The 27127-nt window shown below is 35.3% G+C and overlaps 2 protein-coding genes across 2 annotated transcripts; one reads left to right on the top strand and one right to left on the bottom strand.

Annotated features, from left to right (window-relative positions):
- Positions 1-1085: 1085 nt before the first annotated feature.
- On the top strand, positions 1086-24429 carry LOC125056177 (sine oculis-binding protein homolog). The gene is made up of 4 exons (XM_047659160.1): positions 1086-1327; positions 15091-15223; positions 22538-22716; positions 22983-24429. The coding sequence occupies exons 1-4, from the start codon at positions 1253-1255 to the stop codon at positions 24237-24239; spliced, it is 1644 nt and encodes a 547-aa protein (XP_047515116.1). The 5' UTR covers positions 1086-1252; the 3' UTR covers positions 24240-24429.
- Positions 24430-25166: 737 nt separating this feature from the next.
- Positions 25167-26947, bottom strand: LOC125056168 (guanine nucleotide-binding protein subunit beta-like protein 1). Its single transcript, XM_047659145.1, has 2 exons — positions 26674-26947; positions 25167-26377 (listed from the first exon to the last, which is right to left on the bottom strand). The coding sequence occupies exons 1-2, from the start codon at positions 26821-26823 to the stop codon at positions 25559-25561; spliced, it is 969 nt and encodes a 322-aa protein (XP_047515101.1). The 5' UTR covers positions 26824-26947; the 3' UTR covers positions 25167-25558.
- Positions 26948-27127: the final 180 nt, after the last annotated feature.

The following is a 27127-nucleotide window of genomic DNA, read 5'->3' as shown; positions in this document are numbered from 1 at the left end:
TAGTGACGTCGCCAGATAAATAATTTGGTTGTTCTGGACGAATACGCCGGCAGGGTAATATCTTAACGACAATTTTCAATTAAGCTGGGGCGAATGTAAAACTAAAGACTCTTTAGTCTACAGCACTAAAGAAATATTAGACAATTTCAAAAAGCTACTAATTAGTCATGTCCTTGTTTTGATTGAATAAAGCCAACTTTCTATCTGATTTTTCTCTTACTGGACATATTAAATTTGTTCTTGAAATTAAAGGTAGTGCTGTAATATGCCCTATTAGACTAAAACCTACATACTTATAGACAAGTCAAATAGTAAATCTATTTCCTTCGATATTTAGAGTCGGCCAAAAATAGGTACTTAGTGTATAACTTTGCGTTTGTCACAATCAACAGTAATTATTTATACTGTTTAAAATTTGAGTACATATTTTAATTTTAAACTTTTACGGTGTTTTTTTAATAAGTTATAAGGAATTCAATAGATCTCCTTAATTATTTAACAAACTATTACGCCTACAAAAATATCTAGTTCACAGTATACCGTGGACTGAGTTTGATACGCGGCAAAACTATTGTTTCTTGTCGAAAAACTTCATACACCTAACTGGGGCGTTATTTCACTTAAACAACCTCCGATACGACTAGAATTAAAATTATTGTTTACTTAAACTTTTTCATCTAAAAAACTAAACGTGAAATGAATCGACCCTTCAAATGTAAACAAAAATAATTCATGATTTACAGCTATTTATCTATCTTAGTTTCTGCCAATGGCCTCCGCAAGTAATGGTATTTTACATTTAGATTTACGTTAACGAAAGCTTTATATTTTATATTTTAGTAACTATTAACTAGGTACATTGCAATAACTTGATAACTACACGAGTATGGTCTTAAAAGGAGTTGATAATTTTATTAAATAAACGACGTAAGTGTTTACTTTAAATAGCAGTCTTTCCGTTAATTACTTATTATTATGATGTAAGTTTACAATGATTTCCGCCCAAAAGCTCTTTCTAAAGCTCCGCCCATTCACCTGACGTTTAAAGCTTTACGCCCTCAAAGCGATATGCTTTACTTTTGTCTACACACAGCTCACTTCAGTGACTACACTGAATACAGTCGCGCTACGAACACAAAGCGCGCTAGTCGCGAGTAGGGTGTTACAAGTTTTAATGTTTACGGACACATTCAACTTACGTTACAACTTTTTGTAAACAAACTTCACGTGCTGGTGGTTTTATGTGATAAAAATGGACAAAACAGCTAAAATTTCTACGTCTCCTACTAGAGCACCTGTAAAAAAGGAAAATGAAGAAGAAATTAAGGTCAGTTTTATATTAATTTGAAAACAAAAGATATTTACTATTTATCTTATTTTTGTTCAATTCAGGGTTATGTATAACGTGGGACTGGCATACTGCCTGTTTTATCTTCGTAGTATTGTAAGTAATGGAAGACGTGTCGTATTTTTAAATATGATACCAGACGTCAAAATATTTAGAGCTGTTCCTCTCGATTGTTAAATATTTTTTAAGTATATAGTTTCAATATTAATTAAATTTTGCAATGTACAATAAAACGCGTGTAATATAACGTTTTCGAGGCCTTTTCCAGCCATTAAAGTGTGTAATGCGATATTCGAAGCGCGCTCGGATCGCTGTAACCAGAGACGTTGGATGTTTTGATAATAGATATAGGTGTTGCCACTGTGTGAGTGTGTACGGATTGGTTACGTTATACGTGTGCGTGCGGGGTAATTTTAGACGTTCCTTTGCTCAAAATGAAACATGAGACCGTCCCAGGCCACAAGTCGACGCTACAATTTAATGTTTACACCTGATTATCAAATGACATTTATTATCGAGTAAGTAATACGCAAAATTTAGATTGCATAAAAGAAGTAATATAGGTATAATGCTTGGCGGTAAATCGCGCGCTTTTATTTGGCATTACGGAAATAGTTTCAGATGTCAATAACCCCATTGGTGACCACGCGGTGATAACGTCACGGGACTCGCGACAATTTGTAGCGAATGTTTGAGGTCGTTTTAATTTATGGCGTTACGTGTCTAGTGTCCCATTTTTCCGCATTTTATGTTTTTTATTTTATTCTTAGAACGTAAAAATACATTTTATAAAAATACGTTTGGAGTGTGTTATTAAAAAATAGTAAGAGCAAACAGACTTAAACTTAAGTTGGTAAGATCTAATGATTTTAACCAAGATAGCCTGTTTTGATTCCCAGCAGAACAATTGTTTTGGGTCAAAATAAAACTTAATTGCCAACTTCAAACAAAACCTAATATGTATGTGGAATCCCACATTTCACTGGGGCTATCACACAAATAACAGCTAATAAGTCTAAAATATCTATGATTAATTTAACTCAAACATAATATATACCAACCTTATTGTACTAGACAGTTGTTGTTTGTTTAGTTGTTTTCAAGACTCATACCAAATTGTTCAAATTTTTTTTATATGAATATTTTGAATATTGAATTATTTAGTAATAACAAGACATTTTATCTGTTAAACCGTTTAGATTTGTAAAAATAATTAGCTTTCTGAATATGAACCATTAAAGCTAAAACCGTGCTAAACACATTAACAGCGTAGCTAATTGCGCTACGGGTTTCTACCAGTCCAATTGCCTTTCTTCGTATTATGAGTCTGAAAATCATTCCTAAAATACAGGCAATGGACTCCTCCATATAAAATCTAACTCCGAGTTGTTTTTTCGCGTGTTAACCGGTTGAATTACATTCGATTTATATGCAAATAAAATATGCAAATGCAACGTTCATCTCCATTATTTTCACATGCATGACATAGCTTCGATATTCTGGAATTTGAAATTTCAACGATAGCATGCGAAACTCCGGTAATAGCCGTCAAGACGAAACTAAAATCGTGAGCATACAATGTTATGGTATTACGTTACTCGAAGAATTCGAGATTTAAAGTAAACTATATCTTAAATGCATCCGTAAACAACGCTTTCATTTTGATGCTTTTTATTGAAGTATGACTAAAAGCATGATTTTAAAAACAGAACGCGACAAGAATCAAATTGTTGGTGTACAAAAGTCGTGTTTAGTCATTCGTGTTAGTTAGATTTTATAAGTCCAAGAAAATAAGATACCATTAAGACGTAATCTTTCTAATTGAAGAATGTTTGTATGAAAAGCGCTTTTCGCTTTCGAGATTTCCATTCACAACGAGACTGTGCTTTTGTGAGGACCCAGTTTTCTTAGAATCTCATATAGCAAATTGGATACCGTAAATGTTTGCTTTACTTAAATGTATCATCTGAAAAGTTATAAATTTTGTTGAATTAAATATGTTTTTAATATAATTAGGATTAAAGCATAGATTACAACATCTGTAAGTCATAATGCAACATTGAACCTAAATAGAATGTTTTCCGCGTGCACTTTGCACGTCAGCGACATTGCAGCGCACGCGCATATTGGGCCAAGGTCGCTCGTCTGTTGGCCACGTAACCTTAATATTATAATCGAGTTTTCTCTTATCATCCTTCATGGAAAAATCCAGTAAACGGTGTCTCTAATCCGGCTGATTAACTCCGAAATTATATTCACAAATACATATCTATCTATTTACTTATACTCGGGGACGCTATTGCTTCAGGTTACCTCATGAGTTCTAAGGAAGATACTACTACGTGACGTATTTCAAAATTAAAACATTCATAAGGCAGTTTTTGCCGCGCACCACCACTATGGAACCTGCTGTCTAAGTTTTTCCGAACCAATTCGACTTAGGGTCCTTCAAGAAAAGAGCGTACCAATTCTTGAAATTCCGGCAACGCACTTGCGAGCCTTCTGGCAATATGAGTGTCCCTGAGCGGCGGTATCACTTAACATCAGGTGACTATTGCATATCGCTCCTATTATATTAAAAAAACTATACAATTTTGACATTAGATTCAGACTTAATATGTAATAAATGCCGCATATTAAATCTAATACAGTTTACACATTGAAGCCACGTAAGACATGAATGTTGAAGTTACTAAACGAACTCTTTGAAAACTTTAATTAACCTTCCACAGTATTTTATATCGCAAATTCTATTACAATTTATTTGATATTAATAAAATAAATGAAATTTAAACATCGACGTTGTAAGCTTTAACTAACTCTTATGATTGCCACTCCTGGGTATGTCTGTAAAACTGCTTACTAATGATTGTCATAAATTACGTGAAATAAGCACTATATTTGACGTCATCTAACGACCAGTGTACAGGTCTAGTCGCAACTTGGAACTATGTGGTACGAAAACTAAATATAAAAATTGGCATCGGATGGTCATTTTAACGCCCGAACCCAATAACCTATCTCAATCCATAATCCATAATCTATATCTGAGATAGTAATCTTAATCCAAATGTTGTAAAAAGTGTGCCAATAACCAATCGACGGATTGTAATAACCATGTGTCGATACAAGCTATCCATGAGAAGTCGTATCGGTGTCTATGGATAGACCTTTGTATGAAAATGACAGTTGACGGAAGCTCGATTTCAATAGTGAATTATTTTAACAGATTTTAACTTACACGAGTTTATTAAATAATTAAAAAAACTCTTTGAACATACACATGTATATTTTAATGTTATTTGTACGGTTTTTTTAAATTTATTTGGTTTACATTGATTATCAATTATAAGATTATATGAGTGTAAACTCGGTAAAATGGAACGATAAAGAGCATTTTATCCGTCGCCAAAAATGGATTGTCTTCGTAGGGTTTGGTTATTGGGATGCAGATAGGAGATCGATCGACTGTCACGGTCTGATCTCAGATTGTCGCAATTGTGGATTGATTATTGGGTTCGGGCGTAAGTAATGCGCAGATTGAATACAAAGCCAATGAAATTTTCCTTTAAATTAAAGTACAGACTTGCTGAATTAAATATATTATTTAGTAATTGCTAATGTGAATTAATTATAATTAGCACTAAAGAAACAAGATAAACATGGAAAAGCGAGATGGGCAATGGATCTTGGAAGATACCTGATAGCCAGTTGTAATTGACACCCGACAATGCCTTTGCATTGTATGTTCATCTTCTCAAAGATTAAATATTAGATGTTTACTCACGTTTTGTAATCGACACTGGATGTCCTTCAATAGCCTTTAAAAAAAAATTAACGAGTGTATTTAAGTCTATTAAATAACTAAACAAATTAATTGTTATGTTTTTATATTTAAACTTCGATTACTTCAAAAAGGCAAAAATTCAAAAACGCCCGTCCTTGAAATGGACATAACTTTTAGTCGCAAAGTCAGGTTAACTTTAGTTTATATCGAAATCAGTCAGTCTAGTTGCATTTAACTAAAGTAAGTGAATATATCTGTTTTCATGCGTACCAATAAGAATAAGAGGACAAGCAAAAAAAGCTGGGGCGGCCGCAAAATAATAAACGGCTCAAATATATCAATATAAGATTCAGTCAACTACGATTATGTTTCCTTTGTAGTAGAGACTCTTGGGCCGTGGGGTTCAAGTACAGCTAGCGCTAATTAAAGATTTAAGTTGGCGCCTGGTAGATATTACTGGTGACCCCAGAGCAGCCTTGCGATTCTGTAACTCACTTTTCGAACTCTCACAGCGGTTTTCACAAACGGCGTCCGTCGCTTAGTTATCGAATATCGCGTCAGCCAAGCTATATATCATAGTTCCAGAAAGTAAAGAAGGCTTATCCCCTTATGAAAAACACTGCACCATTCAGAAAATTGTAATAACTGTATATTAGATTGTTATTATTACTAAAAATATACGTATTCATTTCAGAAAATAACAACACGCACGTTTTACAAGACTATATAAAAAGAATTCAAAGCAATTGAAGTACATATATCATTTTAATGAATGGTGCATTGTTTTTCATAAGGGGATAAGCCTTTTTTACTTTCTGGAACAATTATATATAGCACGGCCGATATCCCCAACGCGATATTCGATAACTAAGCGACGCGACGGACGCCGTTTATACAATTTTCTATATTTATTGATTAAAATTTAAAACATTAAAAATTTAAACCCACGTGAGCTGGTTATAGCGGTATTATTCTGTGACAAGAATTAAATTAATAGTAGGTACTTTGTGAGCATAGGGAATATAATATGAAAATATTATCGTGTCTGCAGGTGCTTGAATGAAACATCCTAGGTCCGATTACAAGATAAGTACTGGGAAGGCATTCCTTTATTTTTTACAAACATAAGCTTTCTAAGCTAAGCTAATTTGCTCCAAGAACATGACGTTAAATTTTATACTAATTTTATTAATTATTATTATAAATTCTAAAACACGGTCTTAAATCACTTATTATTATACAATTATTACACAGTAACTAACTATACCAAGGTAAAGAAATTGAATTATTTAATAAAGGTGTTAAAAAGTAAAAAAAACTTTAAATTTATTATCATGCCGTTTACCCGCGACAATGAAATAAATGGTAATCGTTTTAGCGGTCATAAAAATAAAATTTAAAGCAAACGTAACCCCTTAGACGTAATCTGATACAATTGGACGATGGCATTTTGGCCGGTTCGCTTTTAGCACGGTGTCAAGTTTCCTTTGCATCAGATTTCAGACCGCCTTGGCTCTCACAATCAGCTATATGACTTTTGAATACGCATTTGTATATTTAAATATGTAAAAGTTAAGAAACAAATTAACAATTATAATAAGAAAATTAAAACAAATTTATAAAGTTTTGTCCCTGTGACAGTGTACCTATCGCTGGCAGCATTTCCTCGCTGTATTTCGATATTTACTCGTTAAGCCAGGAAAACACCAGCTCTGGGGTCACCAGTACAATCTACCAGGCGCCAGCTTAAATGAACCCCACAGCCCAAGAGTCTCTACTCCAAAGAGAACTAAATCGAAGTTGGAGGAAAGACTCTTATATTTGTGCCGTTTATTTTAAATACATATTATACGTATTATGTAGCATGATTAAATTATTCAAACAAAAAAATTATAATTTAATACGATAATTGTACTGTTCTTTGGTGAGGAGTATTAATTATCTATGTCACGTGATCGAAATGAGGCACTCCATATTTCGGGATGAGCCTTTCCAATTGTTTACTGTTAGGTACCTAGTTTTATGGTAAACAGTTCAAGAGGTTTTTGAAACATTCTTAACTCGCTTTTTACCGCCAAAAATAAGTTTCCGCAAAAATAATTAATATTACCGTTGTTTTTTTCCGAAGTAATAAAGAATATTTTTAATTACGAAATAATCTGAGGAGCCTGAAACCTCCGCCAAGGTTTCAATCGCTGTTTTAATTATCCTAGAGTTTCGAAACCGGATTCGCGTTCGTTAATTTTAGTGAAAAGTGAGATGCGATGAGAACATCGCAAAAAGCCTACGAACGATGAAAAAAATAACAGTGTTTCGAGTTACTGTTTACTTTAAAATATTGGTAAAATCTGTTGACTGTATCCTATACTTTACCAATTTATTACCTATGCAGTAACAATAATTTACAAGTATTATCTACTAATTAATATGTACGCATATTGCAATTATCTTATTAGTTCTTTTTGCCTGAACGCCTGAGACATAAGAACAGACCACAAAGATTTGTTTTATTTTTAAAGAACTAATTCTACTAATTATACATTACAATAACTCTGCGACATTTACATTTTAGTCAGTATTTTAATCGACTAACTTATAACTTTATGATGATAAATATACGTTTGATCCAGAAAGCTTTTCCGTCGGAGCGTTAAACATGATCCCTTCATAATTAATGCTGGTCTCAACTAGCTGGGCGCTATTGGACACCGTTTGCGTCAGCCTGACGTTAATTTTAGTGTAACGAGACACGTCTGGCAACACTAGTTTTTATCCTGTGTAAGCTTTAGTGAGATTTGAGATATTTTAAAAGCCTTCTTGTATATGAGTAATAAAAATCTTTGTTAGGACAAATTTGTTAAGGATATTTGTGGAGCCATAGGAAAAGAAATCGTACTTGCTTAGTTGTAAAACGTTTTCAAAAGAATTGAAGCTGATTTCAAAAGTTAAATTGAACCAGTCAAAAAAGAAAGTGGCAGTATCGTTTCGATTTATTTATTTAAGTTTGAAAGCCTTTTTTCATTTGTTAAATTTTTTATTAGTTCTTTCATCCAACATTATCCATTTTTCAACACAACAATCGCTTACAGCATTTGTTATGTATTTTTTTTTAATTCATATAAAATAAGACTGTTAATCTTGGTACTGAATTCAGGTACCTAGTACAAATACGTTAACACTAAATCAAGCTTTTCAAGTTCTTTCAACTTAATGATGATTTGAAAACTCGTTTTCAAGATATGCATATTTTTTGTTCAGCTAGTAAATACAAACGCGAGTTGGTGTTAAATTTCTGTTCTATTAAGAAAATAACACTTGGTATCTTATGTCTCGGTTGAGATCGAGTTACATGACAGCATGGGGTCACGACAACTTTAATACTATCGTAATTATTCAATATGGAAAATTGCCAGATTAATTTGATATGAAACTAGAAGTATCAAACCAATATACAAGCTTTACTCCTAAAAAATACACGTTGACTGAATAACATCCGTCGGTTAAAAAGGGTTGAAAATATGTAGACACACACATCAATAACATAAATTTCACTTTAAACGGACAAGAAATAAAGACAAAACAAGAAACTGAATTTTAATTAGACGTGTTTAAAACAATTTCTTACATATTTTACTCCTCATTTTTAAGTACTATTATATTAACGAGAGAAGACAAAATTAAATTTACATAATTAAACTGAAACTTTATTATTTTTAAGGCATCGTATTACGGTGTTTCCCTTAAGAGCCGAGTTGTAACACGAATAACTGTTCTGCTCGGTGTCGGTTTAACAAAAGCAGACTTTAATTAGCTAAAAGCATAGATATAATTGCCTATAGTTTATTATTAATTTGACCAACTTTTAAGGTTTCTTATGTAAATAATAGCAGCTATCTCAGTGTAGTCGTAGTGCCGACTTCTCTGGATCCTACTATTATCACTACAAGTGTTTACTGCATAGAAAGATACATCGTCAGGAATCAAGAACAACTGAACATCACCATCAACGAAGAACATGTGGCTTTGGCTGAATACGCAAACATCGTTTGGCTGAATCGCATATCATCAAAAATGAACAAAGTTTTATGAAGTATACTTTCATTTATTTGTGGTAGATATATTGATTGACCCAGTTGATACCTTTTACATTATATGTATTTTAAAAACATTGTAATTACTTATCAGACACACCATATGTGAATTTTTATTATATTTTTTACAGCTTGAGGTTTATACGAAAACTTAGACTTAGGGTCTGTTTCACAATGTACGGATAAGTTCTACATAAGTTCCAAATTAGCTATTTATTACTTATTGGTAGGATAAACACTATTGTTGCGTTACACGACTGTCAGATAGCGCTATTCGTCACATAAAGTCCATCATAAGTGTGAGTCCGATGAAGTGTCAAATAGCACAATTTATCTACCAAATAATGTATGTGTTCCTATTTGGTACTATATCCATTATCCAAACATTGTGAAACAGACCCTTACTATGGCCAGATACATATATGTACCAATATATCGATCTTCTCTCAATACAAACACGAAAATATCTCCTTCGTCATTTTATAGTTTTACACCAAACAACCCTTAATCACATTCTATGAATACAACATATCAAATACATTATTCGATTACAATCATCTAACCCTATGCAATCGATTCGAAACGCAACAAAAACCGCCGCCTCTTATTACGTCTCCGATATCCGTCACTCGATTATATTTCACAAGCTACTCATTATAACGTCTCGTGCGAAACAAAGCGATCTCGCATTACGCTGCACTCTTCGAGCGGGAGCTTGGTCATGTGAAACCACACTTTCGGGAAGACTCGTGTAGCCAGCACCACTGCTTTTGAACGCTTTGTAAATTTAAATTGTACATTTAAACACTGGATGTGTTGAGAATTATCCACGTATTGTAAATATAATTGCGTTTTCTCTAACAATGCCTGTGTCGATTTACGCTGAAAAATTTAAAGTAAACCATTTTTCAATGTTAAAACTGCGACTGGTCGCAATAATAAGTACTTGTTCATTTGTACAATGTTTGAATAACAGCCATAAGGCTATTGAAGTCCTGTCACCCCTTAATGAGTCGTTGTAGATTGTGAGGTATAATATCCGATACAATGACTGTTTAACCCAGAACCGTTCTATACGCCCTTTGTGTTAACCATTAACACATAGATATATATAGGGATATAGTCCCTTATTTACAGCAGGCAGCAGCAGGATGTCATAATATAAAACCAAAGCAAATTTTAGTAGATTATATACGAGTATGAGCTCAATATTCAAACCTTTTGTAGTTTTAAAATTACATTTCCAGCAAGTTTTTGAAGTGATACTTCTTTTGGCGCGTTAGGGAAAAATTATAAGAGTAATTTTATACAATGCGCAAAAAACGCAAAAAACCGACACCCTGAAGTTAGCTATAGTCAACATTTTAGATTTTTCTATTGTTATTTTTATTTATTTATTTACACTTCGTTGCAATAAAAATAAAAGAAACACAAGTAAAACAATACATAAAAATTATAAGGGATGCAACGGGCGGCCTTATCGCTAATAAGCGATCTCTTCCAGGCAACCCTAGTTAAAGAGAAAAACTAAAAAAAAGAAACATGATAAATGAGAGAAGTGTAACCAAACCAACCAAATGTTAGTGTAGTTTTTTATACAAACGTAGAATAAATTTTTTGAAAAGATTTTTATCTTGTTACTCCAAAGATGTATAACTTCTAACGCGTGTATATAACTACACACACGTTTTTTTAAATCTAAAGTGAGTACGGAAATTAATATTTGAATTAATTAAATTGTCAGTTGCAGTTATTGTCATAAGTTGGATTATAATATTATCATTATCTCGGTGAAGGTCGTTGTATAGCGGGATCTTATACTATAGACAATGAAATAAATAAATCATTTAAATATAATTCAGCTTAAACTCTTTTAGACACATACGATAAATATACATATCTCTCCGTAGAAACTACACTACAACTGGCGCTACAACCCCTATTTGTGTTCTCCGTTTTTCTGATAGCTGGTACTCCTATTGGGTTCTTTTTATATATATTGATTTCCAACTAAGTTCCCAGCTTTATGTAAATATATAAAAAGTACCCAATGAATCTATCAGAACAGTGAATAAATATAATATTTGTTTCCGTTCACATTAGCAGAGCGATCGTTTTACACGGCATTAGGTAAATTATCAGCTCGACTGGTCGCCGACATGCGATATCTTTGTGTACCGAGTTCCCACTGCCCACTGCTCTGTCTCGCCTCTGTTATCTATTGCCAACCATAAATATATATCTTATAATAGAGGCATTAATAATTGTCAGTTTATTTAATCTTGTCTTAAACTGAATTCTTAGAACAGCATAGTGGAACAGTGAACACATATCTGACATTTTTAAAATGTTTATGCCTAGATACACAAGTAATAATGTGACCTCATTATCGTAAAATAATACTCAATTGGCAATAGCGGGCCGTGTCTGCGACAAAGTTGTGTCCTGGGTCCCAACTCATTTGCAGAGGTGGAGAACTTGTAATTGACATAAAACAACTTTTGTTTAATTTAAAAGTTTATAAAAGTTAAGAAATTTAATTTAAACGACCCTAAAAAGCAGAAAAATAATTTTAAACAACCTGTTATTTGCCTTAATACAAATGATATGACTTCTTGTTTTAAGTGATACTAAATTAATTTAATTACAGTGGAGCTTACAACACGTTATTGTATTTCAATTTATCAAGTAACGAGAGAGAACAGAAGCTTCTTTGTTGTTAATAATATCGCCTTTGTAATTTCCAGTGTAAGTTTACTAGCAACACTGGCATGCGTAGGTCGGGTATTGGGTTTCTTGCGAACGCTCCTAAATTTACCTTCGCCGTGCTACTGCCATTAAAAGCATTTATGTTCTATACGATACCGATATTGGTGCACGGTGCTATGTTACATCCGTGCACCAGCTTTTTATTGTTTTATTAATCGAAATATAAAGATGAAAATAAATAATGCTACTTTTAAATTTAATTGTACGAAAAACTCCTCATTATATTCTAGTAATGTATAAAAATACCAGTGGAAGTTGCAAATGTTACTACAGAAGAAATATTCGTAAAATTGTATAACACCGCTCGTTTTGATCTAAAAAAAGATATCAAGATCAAAACGTGAAATAATAGTGTAAAATGGGAAAAAGGTTTTATTAGTCATACAAATAGGATGAGTTAAATTTCAGATCTCATCGTCAAAATATTGATTTATTCAACATTGCCGAATAGTTATTAGACACCTGCATCATTTGTGCACGTTGAAGTGAAATGTTTGTTACGAAACTGACTAATGGGTGGGCAGGGTAACCATTTTAGCCACGCAGCCGCAGCACAGGTTTTAGCACAATATCATATTTTTAGGTGATTGTTTTATATTAAAACGATGGCAACATTTTGTCTTGTCTATGCCGTATGCGTTAATATTATTGCTGTCCCATAAGATTGTGGAATTCGAAATTCAAAAAGTGAAAATATGTTTTGAATGTCACATCGCTCTTGTTTTTATCCTTTGCACAAATATTATTATATAATTTTAAACATACATGGTACTTGATATAATGATAATAATATTATCCTTGAAGACACTAATTAATTGTGTGCTAGCTTCACATGTCAAAGGATGCCCTCCCTTTGATAATAAAGATCTTTATGAAGATGTATGACTGAGCTATCGTTTACTAATTTGATAAAAATCGTACTATAATATTATAGTGCTTGATATAATCATAGCTATTTATTGAACTCTTCAATTATTTTTAAACATTCAATTACAATACAATTACAGACAATTTATTAACATTCCCATAACATTTCATTCTTGTTTCTTAAATTAAAAAATGTATTTAAAATCGTACTTATTTTATTACATTAAAGTCAACTGAAGGCAGTTTTTTGGTTAAATTATATTTTAATTGAGTTGCTATTAACTTAATGACCAAGTATAGAAGTAAAAGAATACTATATCTGATATTTTGTTAAGATATTAAAATAAATCTAGTGACGAGCAGTTATGGCCTAGTGGCTTCAGCGTGCGACTCTCATCCCTGAGGTCGTAGGTTCGATCCCCGTCTGTGCACCAATAGACTTTATTAATTATTTCTATGTGCGCACTTAACATTCGCTCGAACGGTGAAGTAAAACAAGGTGAGGAAATCGGGCTTGCCTTTGACCCAAACAGTCGACGGCGCGGCGTGTGTTAGGCACGGCAGGCCTACTTGCCTATTAGATTAGCAAATGATCATGAAACAGATACAGAAAAGTCGCCCAGACCTAAAAAGGTTGTAGTGCCACTGATTTTTTTCTGATTAACTTAACGACATGCATTAATTATACATTACTTTATGATATGTCTTAAACGTTGAAGCTTAACTTAGCTGTGGTGTGTAAGAAAATATTTGTTTCTCTTCGATCCTAATTTATCGATAACAATTCAGCGATTTAAGCTTAGAAAGCGAATACACAGAGATTTATATAAAACTAGATTCATTAAAATTTTGAAATAATTAGGTACCATTTTTTATTTATCGAGGTTATAAAAGTAGAATCATTAAAACAGTGAATGGTAATTAGGTACCATTTTTTATTTATCGAGGTAGAAGAACACTGAGTACCTATTTAATATATTAATTTGTCCTTAAAACCTTATTATCGTCCATTTTCCATCTCGTATTTACATTCATCATCATTACATCATCGCAGCTCACCTGGAGCAACTGTAACATTTGTTTCAAAAATATGATAATGAAATATTGACGACTCATTGGTCTAGTGGTTAGTACCCCTGACTGCAAATCCATGGGTCCCGGGTTCGATCCCCGGCTGAGACGAACATCGATGTGATAGGCATTTAGTGTTGTGCTTAGGTCTTGGGTGTTTAAATATGTATTTATATGTCTATCTTTCTATAATATGTATGTATATCCGTTGCCTAGTATCCATAACACAAGCTTCACCAGCTTAGCATGGGACTAGATCAATTGGTGTGAATTGTCTTTATAAAAAAAATATATATATATACATATATAAATAGAAAAATTCACACACGTGAGCCTCCCCACGTGTGTGAATTTTATTATTGTAATGAGTATGCGTAGGTACTTTAAGAAAAGTTCGATCTTTTTATAGCGGCACAGATACCTCTTGAATTACGCCTTCTCTCGCCGGACTTCTTATATATTCCGTCAAATGTATTTACACGGCTAACGGCTATAAAATCCAATGAAAGGAGGTCACGAAAGACAATTTATTTTATACAAATCGTGTTATTTAAGAATATGTTATAAAAATAAAATTTATTTTTGAATCTTAGGAAATTGTTACGGTAAATAGCTACTACAGATTAATCCAGTTTTTATGCTGTATATTCTAGTTGGATCTTATATTAAATTAGTTGTAAAGAATAATCTGACTCACGTACTTTGATTATAAGTAAATCGTATTATATATTATACTTGAAGCCCCCGCTTAAAAATTAGCTATATAAATTACTATAAAATTTTATGTTTATATTAGAAGTAAGATTTTAGAGTAAGGTTTTAAAAGAAGAAAGGAAAAAGTAAGGTTATAAAAATAAAAGATGCATTTTGCTTTTTTTATATTTTATTATGCAGACTTATGACTTATAATATGTATTACCGTTACTATTTAGTAGTTATATCGAATACATGCATTATATTATTTTTGACTATAATTGACGTAACACGAATTTTTTCATTTTATTTATGAATCCAGAATCATGTCTCAATTCATAATTTACTCTGGTCACTGTCATAACTTTTTGAACTCTTGTAGTTGAATTTCGTTATAATACCGGCAACAATTTACGTTGTAGAATACTGGTGAAATATATACTAATTTACCAATTTTTTGACAGGAATTTGCCGAGACAGCTATGAACGAACTGCTTGGCTGGTACGGCTATGAGCGTTTGGAGTTACGGAGATGGGCGGCTTCTCGAGCAAGGGAACCTTCGAGTCCTGAGCATCACACAGAACAAAAGAATAAAGGTACTTAATAAAATATTTAATTCAAGTTGTTTGTAAACAATTGGCGTTGTTAGTCTAGACCAATGACACCGATTTTGTAGATACTTTTTAATTTTGTAGGCCCTTACGCTGTAACTTGACAATGCGATAGTCACAGCAATTCGGATCCGAATAATGAGTTCTCCAATCCAAGGTATATCAGGATGAATATATCAATGCTATTGGAAGTTACAGAGTAAGGGCACCGGTATGTATAGCCTTTCAAACATTTCAAACGGGCCAAGACGTCTTTGAGTAATCGAAGAACCTATGGATAGCCCTACTTGAAATCCACTAAAAGTTTAAAATAATACATTTTTAGTGATAACAAAATACCTGATATGATATAGAACTCATAATTTTTTTTCGGCGTCGGGACGTGACGACCCCATCGCCCACTGGTGAAATAACCTGTGACAGAGGTTATTTCATCAGCGCAATCAGTCAACCCCTTCCTAGTGGGAGTGCCATGCTGTTGCCTTCGGGCTTCAGCCAAATGGGCAGGCACGACCGGGGCAGTACCACTGTCTCTCAGAAAACCGGCGTGAAGTGATGCAATAAGTTTACCTTATTGTACTCGCGTTTCGTGCGGTGAGAGAGACTCCCGGAGCCCATTCCCCCCCCCCCCCCCCCCCTCTACAAGAAATATGAAGGTGCAGAAAAAAAGACAGAATCTACCCCAGGGGGGTACCACACGCGCTCGCGGTGGAGAATCCCCCTCTGGGCGTCCAACACCGGGATACTCTGCGCCCGGTGGTGGACGCACAGGCTGCCCTTCGTATTCTGGGGGGGGCAATTCTGCGCTCGGAAAAAATAACATTAATCGTTCTCGGGGCAAACGGAGCAATCCTACAAAGGCACCCCCGTCCACACTCGCCGTGGACTTCACAAATGTTAGGGGGCTCAATACCAATATCAACGCAGTCCACTACCATTTAGAGACTGCGAAGCCGGCCTTGCTCTTTCTTACCGAGACTCAGATTTCCTCCCCGGCTGATACTTCCTACCTCTCCTACCCGGGGTACAAATTGGAACATTCATTTGCGTGTACGTCAGAGAGGATATCTGTTCTCGTCGCCTCGGGACGCTTGAAGGAAGGGACCTATCTAACCTCTGGCTGCGCGTAGACTGCGATGACCATCCGCGATTCTACGCATGCCTGTATAGGTCCCATAGCGGAAATATCGAAACTGACCGACTCATTGAGCACATCCAAATGGCTACAGATTCCCTGCTCGAAAGGGTTCCTACCGCTGAAATCGTGATACTTGGCGATTTTAACGCCCACCATGCCGATTGGCTCGGCTCTGAAACTACCGATCACGCGGGAAGATCCTTTCACGACTTTGCTTTAGCCTACGACCTGACACAAATGGTCCCTGCGATTACGCGAATACCAGATGTGGATGGTCATAAACCCTCTTTGTTGGACCTTCTGCTGACTTCACATCCGGAGAACTATCAAGTCTCTGTTGACCCGCCATTGGGTTCATCAGATCATTGTGTGGTCCGGAGTACTGTGCCATCTACGCGCCCTTCACGGCCCCGCTTTATGGGTTGTCGCCGTATTTGGCACTATAAGTCAGCAGATTGGGACGGGATGCGGTCTTTCTTTGCGTCCTACCCTTGGGGGCCTATGTGCTTTTCGCCGGAAGCTCCAGATTCCGTCGCCGCCTCTGTCGCCGAAGTGGTTCTGCAGGGCATGGAACTCTTTATTCCATTTTCTGCGGTGCCGATCGGTGGCAAGTCTCAGCCCTGGTTTAAACGTTCTTGTAAGGCGGCCTCGCGTCGAATGCGAGAATGCTTTAAGGCATGGGCGGAAGCGGCGAAATCTCGTGATGCCAATACCAGCGAACTTAAAACAGCATATAACTCAGCCTCCAGGTCCTTCAAACGAGAAATCACTAAGGCAAAGTCAGAGCACATTGCCAGATTTGGCGAGAGATTGGCCCAACTCCCTTCAGGGACTCGAGCCTTCTGGTCTCTCGCCAAAGCTGTCCAGGGGAATTTTTGTCGGCCCTCCATTCCGCCACTGCACAGGGAGGATGACTCTCTGGCCCACACTGCGAAGGAGAAGGCCGACCTTTTGGGCTGTCTCTTCGCGTCCAACTCGAATTTGGATGACCGAGGGAGATCACCACCGACCATTTCGCGGTGTGATTCCTCGATGCCGGAAATTACATTCCGGCAACGTGCTGTCCGCAAAGCACTATCTTCCTTGGACATTCATAAGTCGAGCGGGCCGGATGGTATCCCCCCAATTGTGCTGCGTACTTGTGCTCATGAGTTGGCTCCGGTCTTAACGCGCCTTTTCCGGTACCTGTACTCGCTCGGCACTGTCCCGAAGTGCTGGAAGACCGCTTCGATACATCCGATCCCAAAAAAAGGCGATCGCTCTGATCCGTCCAACTATCGCCCAATAGCTATAACCTCCTTGTTCTCCAAAATAATGGAAACCATTATTAATTGCCAGCTCTTGAGTTATCTAGAAGGTCACCAGTTGATTAGCGATTCTCAGTACGGCTTTCGTCGTGGTCGCTCAGCTGGTGACCTCCTTGTATACCTTACCCATAGGTGGGCAGAAGCAATTGAGTCCAAGGGGGAGGCGCTGGCGGTAAGTTTGGACATAGCGAAAGCCTTCGATCGGGTGTGGCACAGAGCACTGCTCTCGAAGCTTCCAGCCTATGGGCTTCCCGAGAAATTATGCGATTGGATCTCCAGCTTTCTGGCCGATCGGAGCATCAAGGTCGTCATCGACGGAGCATGTTCCGACCTTAAACCCGTGAACGCTGGGGTCCCACAAGGCTGTGTTCTATCCCCGACCCTATTTCTTCTGCATATCAATGATATGTTGCAACTTAGCAACATTCACTGCTATGCGGATGACAGCACTGGGGATATTCTTTACACTGGCCGGGCAGGTATTTCTCGGGCAGTTGTTGATGAGTACCGGAACAAACTTGTGTCTGAAGTCGAAACTCTACTACGTGGAGTCTCAGACTGGGGCAGACAAAACCTAGTCCAATTTAACCCCAAGAAGACACAAGTTTGCGCGTTTTCCGCTAAAAAAACACCCTTTGTCGCTACTCCTCTTTTCGAAAACACTCTTCTTAAAGCCACAGCCAGCATTGGAATACTTGGCGTTGACATATCGAACGACGTTCAGTTTCGCGGTCACTTGGAGGGAAAGGCTAAATTAGCCTCCAAAAAGCTTGGTGTGCTCAGCAAGGCGAGGCGGTACTTTACTCCGGGCCACCGCATGCAACTATATAAAGCGCAAATTCGGCCCCACATGGAGTACTGCTCTCACCTCTGGGCGGGGGCTCCCCAGTACCAGCTCCTTCCACTTGACCGTATACAACGCAGAGCGGTTCGAATCGTCGACGACCAATCCCTCTCCGAGCGGCTTGATCCTTTGGCGTTGCGTAGAGATGTGGGGTCACTCTGCATCTTCTACCGCATTTACCATGGAGAGTGTTCAGAGGAGTTGTTCTGATTAATACCTGCAGCTGAATTTCATCATCGGACGTCGAGACAGAATACGAAATTCCACCCGTATCACCTCGACGTCCGCCGTTCCACAACTGAGCGTTTTTCAAGGCAGTTTTTGCCGCGCACAACCACTATGTGGAACCAGCTGCCCACTGAAGTATTTCCGAACCAATTCGACTTAGGGTCCTTCAAGAAAAGAGCGTACCAATTCTTAAAAGGCCGGCAACGCACTCGCGAGCCCTCTGGCATTGAGAGTGTCCATGGGCGGCGGTATCACTTAACATCAGGTGAGCCTCCTGCCCGTTTGCCCCCCGTTCTATAAAAAAAAAAAAAAAAAATACTAATCACAGTACCTACTGATAAAAATAGATCGAGTACTTAATGTAATAAGTATGACTTATGTTTTATCACTATCCATATTACGAAACGCTAATAATATTCCTGGAATGGGTAGGGGTATTGTTGCCGAGCTGTTATTCTTTGAAACTTTCATTTGCACCCTCGCATACTTTGGATATGGGGTAGCTGTTAACTTTAAATTATTGTACTGTCTGATTAGTCTGAATGTTGTACAAATAGCTCATAAAAAGAAAACAAAAAAATATTTATTACACAAAAAAGGATGTTAAAGGATAATGTGCACTAGCCCTCATACTAGGATTCCCTGTGTCCGCGGTCAGCTAGACTTTTCCATTTGACAAATTAATTATTGATTAGGCTTAATAAATTCTACATAACACTTAAAATTTATGTTTAAACGAGAATAATACTTTCCATTTAAGCATAGTCCCGTTGAGATGATGTTCCTTAATATTGTTAATGAATGTATATAGTTTTGAAACGATAGTGAAAATGTTGTTTTAAGAAAGTGGTAAAAGATGTGGAGAAAGGGCCTCTCATAGAGAAAAAGCGCTGAGCAAAGAAAGTGCGTTTTGGGTACCTTATAAGTTTAACGTTTTGTATGATGTGATGTGGTCGGTGTTTGTTTTCAAAAAAGTCAGTATATTGCCATTAAGTATGGTTGTCTAACCGTTAGAAGTTTTGTTTCTTTGTACAATTTGGAATTTGGGTAGCGAAAAGGTTTCATGTAGGATATCCTTAGAACGGCGCGGTGTAAAAAGGTCTTGCCCTGCACTTTATTTCGTGATACTCTTCGGCCGTTATGGACATTATGTTCCAAGAGCGTAGTATCGAGGTATGAGAGTTATTTTGTATGTGTAAACAATTTGGCAGTAAAATGTATTGGCTTAATAGAGATAAGACAATGTAAGTCGCTTTTGCCAAATCCGTCTGAAGAACTTTATTGATGAATCACTACGGGGCTTTATAAAGTTTCGTTCTCGGCGAATTAAATAAAGCTACAGCATTAAAGATTAATTAAAGAAGAACATGCCATAACAATTAAAATACTTTTGCGAAGGTAGTGGTTCCTACGGTTCGACGCCCTCGCCCTCATACTTACTTTTCGTACATTATATAGATTATAGACAATGGGTTTTCTAGGAATTATTATCTATATTAAATTCATAATGGATCGTATTTTTCGTAGAATTTCTTGTACAAAGTAATCATAATACCCTTGATAAATATTTGTATGGCTACATCGATGTTTAGTTCGTATTTACAAATTTGATATCACAAAGCTGGTTTACTATTCCTAATGAACGTGAATTTGCTTTCGCGTATCGTATACCAAACATGTTATATAAGATATTTTGTGTGTGTGCCACAAATGAAATTGTGGAAGTTTGTGGTTAAAATGCGATGATTAAGAGCATATACGGTTACCTACGGGTATTCTGTTACTGAAACGAGAAAGACGAGCTAGAGGCACTAATGTAGAGAATTCGATAATGAAGTAACATATCACATGCTATTAAATATTAGCGTAGAGTAAACACCACTGTAGAATAGCGGTTAGAGTACGTTGCGTATCATCCGGGGTTCTGGGTTTGGAAAGAATAAAATGGTAATACATAAATAATAAATGAAAATCAAATATGTCTACTTCAATCAAAGCCCCGTTAGGGGATTAAGTGTCATAACGCAACAAAATTTTCTTAGCACTCTACTCCTAAATAAGTTTTGTAAGAATTTCATATTACGTTGTTAATGTATGGCTTGACTTTTGCCCTCGATATTTTGGATTATAATTAAGCGCGATTGCAATAACAAATTCAATATTTAATTAATATATATTTATACATTTAAACAACAAATATTTAATCAAGTAGGTTACATTAATTAAGCAACTTAAAAATAACATTCTTTGAATTTAAATCGAAAAACCTTACAAAATATAATATAATAACTAAAATACTATATTATTAAAAGGAGTCCCTTTATTAAATTAATTATATTGATATGTTGTATAGGTTTCGAAGTACCAAGATTTGTTGATTTTATTTTCAATTAAATAAAAAGTATGTACTTATATATAAGGAACTTCTGAAATACATACAAAGTCTAGTACCGACAACATTTGCATTTATTTATTAAACTTAAAAATAAATAAATACAAATAAATTGTTATAGTTCTATAGTTTCAGCAAACGCCGTTGAATAAAATGCATTGTGTTGTGAGTCAAATTAAAAAAATAATCTAATTTTGAGATAAAAATTAATAGGCGCGCATGCAATATCAACAAATGAATAATTCGAACGTAATGAACAGAATCTCAAATATCGAACAATCCGATCTGGAATCGTTAGTCCGCGAAACAGAAATTAATAAAGTCCATAACGAGATATCATTGCTTTGTCTGAAACGAGGCTTCGTTAATGAGAAACCTGTGCCTATCGCGTTTCCGAATTGTGTGTTCAATTATATGCAATTCACGTATGGGTAGAAATTTTCACTCTATCAGAGATTTCAGGATTAAAGAATGGAATAAGACGCCATGATGTGTGCACGACGCTTCTTACTGGTAGTAATGCTTAGCGAGTGAATGAAAGCACACTAGATAATTAAATCAAAAAGAATAGTGTCGGCTAATGGCGTAGTAGTCAATTATAAAAAAAATATTTTGACCGGGTTGTCATGAGTATTGGCAAACCCGGTCAACTTTGGACCGCTGTAACAGCGTTTCAAATTAACGAAATTAAAAAAATATCTAAGAAAATCTTCAGAAAAAGATCCTCTACAAAAGTCATTTAGCAAAAAAGAATTTTTTTTATGGAATTTTTTACTTATAGAATTTTGGATTTATGCTAAAAATCACGTTGACAAAATTTTAAACAAAGCTATTTACAAAATATGACTACAAATTTTTGGTACCTTTTTCCAAGATGGCGGCCGGGGGACAAGGGCGTCAACCCCACAAACTTGGGTTAAGCTTGTATTGACCCCCCTACATGACCCATAAATAAAATTGCGTCCTCTAAAAAATTGTCAGCCCATGTAACATTTCAATAGCTTTTTGGCTAGACGCGCGACTAAGAACGTGGGTTCGGATTAAACCGACCAACATGTCAAATATTAAAAAAATTAGGAGCAAGTCTCAGGTACAGGCTAATAAGTTATAAAATAATTTGCTTTGTTGTACTTTTCAAATCTAAGCAGGTACTCGTATCATAAAAGTAGAAACTTTTATTTTTATGAGACAAGTTTAAAAATATAACATATGTCATACCAATTTTATAGTCTAATTAATGATTTAAAGATATTCCATTAAAAATATATATTAACCTTTAAGTACTCGTTATAATGTTACAGTAAGTGTTTTCAATTGAAATACTGACTTATCCCCTAACAATTAATACTTTATATAAATTATTTATAATAAATGTTGTCTTGCATTTCAGATGAATGTTCATGGTGCAACAAGAATATAACAAGTGAAAATGGCGCTTTACAGCAGGCTGGGGCGGTATTTTGTTCAGAGCTTTGCTTCAGTCAGTCTAGGCGCGCAAATTTCAAGCGCGCGAAAACGTGCGATTGGTGTCGACATGTGAGGCACACGGTTGCCTATGTCGATTTTCAGGTATATATACCATTAAAATTGATTAGTTCTTGTTATTGTTAAAAAGTTTTTTTCCGTTTCTAAGCAGTATAAGTCAAATAAAACGTGAATATATAAATGGCAAGTTAATCAAAATGGTCTTTAAATTATACCTAGTGCTTCCTGACTATCAAGCCAAAACACAATGTCCATTTTTCATGACTTCATCTAGGTTTCCAATAGCTATTTATTACACTAATGAGATATGGTCTTAAAAGGGTGTCTAATCGATGTTTTTTAAATTTCAGGATGGCGCAACGCAGCTACAGTTTTGCTCGGATAAATGCCTAAATCAATACAAAATGCACATATTTTGTCGAGAGACTCAGGCGCACCTTGATCTAAATCCCCATTTGGTGAGCAGCTCCTCGACATCCAATCTTATCACTCCAGATCTGTGGTTGAAGAACTGTAGAAGCCGATCGGTATCACCATTGTCTGAAAGATCTGGCTCACCAAATACAGAACCCAAGCAAACCAACGAAAAAACATGTGAGTCATCGTGTCATCGAAAATCACCAATGCCGTTGATAACCATAGCTCCAACTGCTAAACTTATGAATCCAAAGTCTACAGATGAGAAAACATTTACCCAAAAATCCCCGGAAACAAAAAAAGAAATAAGACAGACTAAAATGAACTTACGAAAGCGCAGAGCATCTAAATGTACGTCTACAGTGACCTCCCAAACAATACGGCATCATACTACTACACCAAAGGCTCAAGACTTGAGAATGTGTAGCCCCTCTATCGATGGGTCATCGCCAACTTCATCAGTTACTGTTGGAAATAGTACTATTCATTCCCCACCCAGTAATATAAACGCTCAAATACCTCCGTTTAATCCAATGTTTGGAATGCCACCACCTGTTTTTCTTGATAATCCTGCTCATATGAATGATTATAGACATCCAGGAATATATCCACCGCGTTTCGGTTTCATGCCACCTCGTCCTATGATGCCGCAAGAAAGGCCGAGAATATTTCCTCCAATAAACTTCTCGCATGCCATAGGTCAACCACCGCCTGTAACCGTTTTGGTTCCATATCCAGTAATTTTACCTATACCTCTTCCAATTCCTATCCCGATCCCCTTGTCATCCTTTTTACAAGCTCATCGAGTTAAAGTAAAAACTGAAGCAAATAGTGACGACACAGAGGGCCCGTTAGATTTTACTATTAACAATGATAAAAATGAAGCCAAAGAGTCGGAAGATAGTCACATAAATTTTAACACAGAAAAGGAAACCTGCACAAATGAACTCAATAAAGATGACAATAGGCTGGAATGTGAAAAAGAAAGTTTAGTTTCTGAAACAAACCCGGAGCAAACTTTGCCAAAATTTAAAATAACGAGACTAGGAAGCAAAATGGCAAAAATAGTCACCAAGGCGAGGGAAACATCTGAATCTTCCAGACCACTTAGAAAAAGGCGGAGATTGGTAGAAGTCACCCCAGACGATGATACTCTTATTCCCAAGACAAGAAAAACTGTTGAAGTTTAAATTTAATTTTAAATACTTATTAATTCAAATACATATCACAAACTTTGCTGCGAAATCACCGCAGCTAATTCATCTTTAAATTATGTACTAGTCCTAGATTTAATAACATTAGGGATATGTTTGCTTAAATAGTTTAAACTTTAATAATATATTTAAAAAACACATCTAAGCCCTGAAATTAATAATTTAAATGTAAATAAAAAATAATTATGAAATATACATCCATTTTTTTTTTTTTTTAATATGACCATAAAATAATTATTATATATGTAGGTAAAGCACTAGAATATATATCTATCTGTTTAGTAATTTTTGCGTATCTGCGCATTTGAAGAATTATCCAGTCTTTTTTTAAAAGGGTTTAAAACCTGTGCTGTACCTATAGATAGCCACTATTTCATTTTGAAAGAAAGCTATTTAGTTTTAAAAAACCACACAAATTCCCCACAAAATTTAATCATGAAGAACTTGCCCTCAAATGTGTGTTCTCACTTAGAGTAAAGTGCATTTCAATAGCTGGAACATTGTGGAGGACAGAAAGGATTTTATACATTTCAATAAACTAATATTCATTTTATATGGCTTTGGGATTAGAATGGCTATGTAATACACAAAACCTAAGAGACTGGCCATTACACATAAACCCTTAAAAAACGAAATGTCTCACTCCACTTTCAATTGTAGAACATCATCTTATTTTAAGTAAAAAAACATTGCAACTATTTGCAAATACATAATTTTTTGCACACACACATTGCTTTTGCATTGCATTGCATTTGCATTTCACACATTGCTGTGTGAGTTTATAAGTAATGTAACAATATTTTTTTGCCATAGGAAAAGTGACTGTTGTATCCTCACAACATTGAACATATCTAATAGTTGTTGTTACCTAATGTTAAGGTCTTAGGAAAAGAAAAACAAAAGTAATTTTGAATACAATTTAATCTTTTTGAAAGAAAACAGTGCTAAATTAATCATTCAAGGAAAATAGTCATTATTATTATCTTTATTGTAACAAATTTATACTTATTCTAATGACTTGGCCACAATTGGTAGATACCATGTTGTACTTTGTAATTAATTTTGCTTTTGGCAAATAAACAAAAATGAGATCCAATTTTATAGCTGAATGTGACTTTTAGAAAAATTCATTACAAATCTAAGTCAACTTTTGGTGTTAAAGTAAATTTCCATAATTTGAAGATTGATACATAACAATAATTCTAAAAATTGTTTGATAATGCAAATAATTATTAAAGAATATCAATCATTCAAATGTCTATGACATTAGATTGAATATTGATGACTTTCCTAAATCATTGCTTTTGATTGTACAAATCCCAAAGAGTAATAACTCCATCAAGGCCACCTGCCGCCATTATGTTTGCATTCCACATGGATACTTTCTGGGTGGAATAAACAACATCTTGGATTGCTCTCTTATGTTCAGTTAGGACAACTAAAGGCCTTAACGAAAACCACGAGAAGATTCGAATATGGCCATCCCAACCACCAGAAACAAAAACTTTTGCATCAAGTCGAGACTGCACTTTGTTAATTCCATGATTTTTTATTGTTATATCTGTACCATGGACCAAGCTCAAGTCTTTTCTCCCTATACTAAATATTTGTATCACATCTGAAGCATTCCCAATGATACCCCTTTGCTGATCTTTACAGAAATCCACTGACATGGGACATTCTTTAGTTTGGAGTTTACCAATTGCCTGACTAGTGTTGAGATCCCACAGAACAAGCCACCCAGCTTCATACCCTACTAATAAGTAAGACTTTTCTGGTGCTAATTCAATGTATTTCATGCACATTGGATCTCCCAACTTTGGATCTGAAAATTCTGGTTTTAAACTTCCAATCTTTTCTCCAGCAAAGTTAAAAATATATACTTGGGATTCCCTATCAGGTACATATAGTGTTTTGAGTTTTGTGTTGGCTTCAAATCGACAAAAACCAGGGTAATCCATATCAATTAATGTATCCTCTTGATAGCCAGAGTTTGTCAAATTAAATATTTTATATTTTCCACCTTTTTCTTGAGTAACTAATTGGTCTTCTGTATGTAAAAGATGAAGAATGGGAGCTTGACCAACTTTTATCTTTTGTTGCACTCTGTTTGTCTGTAAGCATAAAAAACTATATTTAACATCACTTTAAATTTATTGTTGTGACATGTTTAAAATGAATTAAATTTATTTATAAATTCATATTTGCATATTAATTAATTCTTTGACCTCACTATACTGCTTACTTTTAAAGTATATTATCATAAAGAAAATTTGTTTTTCTGGGTCACAAATTGAGGGTAGTAAACAAAGAGCAGCTGTATGAAGACAAGATAATTAAATAATAAAATTTTCTGCGTAGTTGCACCTTTGTAAACATCACTCAATATGCTTTTGACGTGGGATCTTACCTGAAGGTTGTATGCATAAACATAGCCATTCTTTGAACCGGCTAGTAACCTCTCGAGACCGCCGGGTAGAAAGTTAAACGCCAAAGAGAAAACCGGTGTATTGTCGACATTTCGTATGGTGTAAACAGGGTCGGGCGGTAATAAAGCCATCGCAGATCAAGCTCAAACCGAAATATTAAAATAAAATAAAAAATTAAAATAATTTAAGCCATGAGAAACGAAACCACAACTACGCACAACACAAAACTGACACAAAAACAAAATATGTTCATTGGCAATATGTTGTGACTTGCTGAAACGTCAAATGTGAGTTTTGAGTTGTGAGTTGTGACACATAAACTTATCATTCATAGCGTCATTACGGCTGTGATCAAATACTAAATTATGTAAAACTTGAGGATATTTATGGTATTTTTACATATTGGTATTTTACTATGCTTGACCTATATAATTA

Source organism: Pieris napi, chromosome 2 (assembly GCF_905475465.1).
Source record: "Pieris napi chromosome 2, ilPieNapi1.2, whole genome shotgun sequence".
In the NCBI taxonomy this organism is placed as follows: Eukaryota; Metazoa; Arthropoda; class Insecta; order Lepidoptera; family Pieridae; genus Pieris; species Pieris napi.
This window is presented reverse-complemented; position numbering and strand designations above follow the sequence as displayed.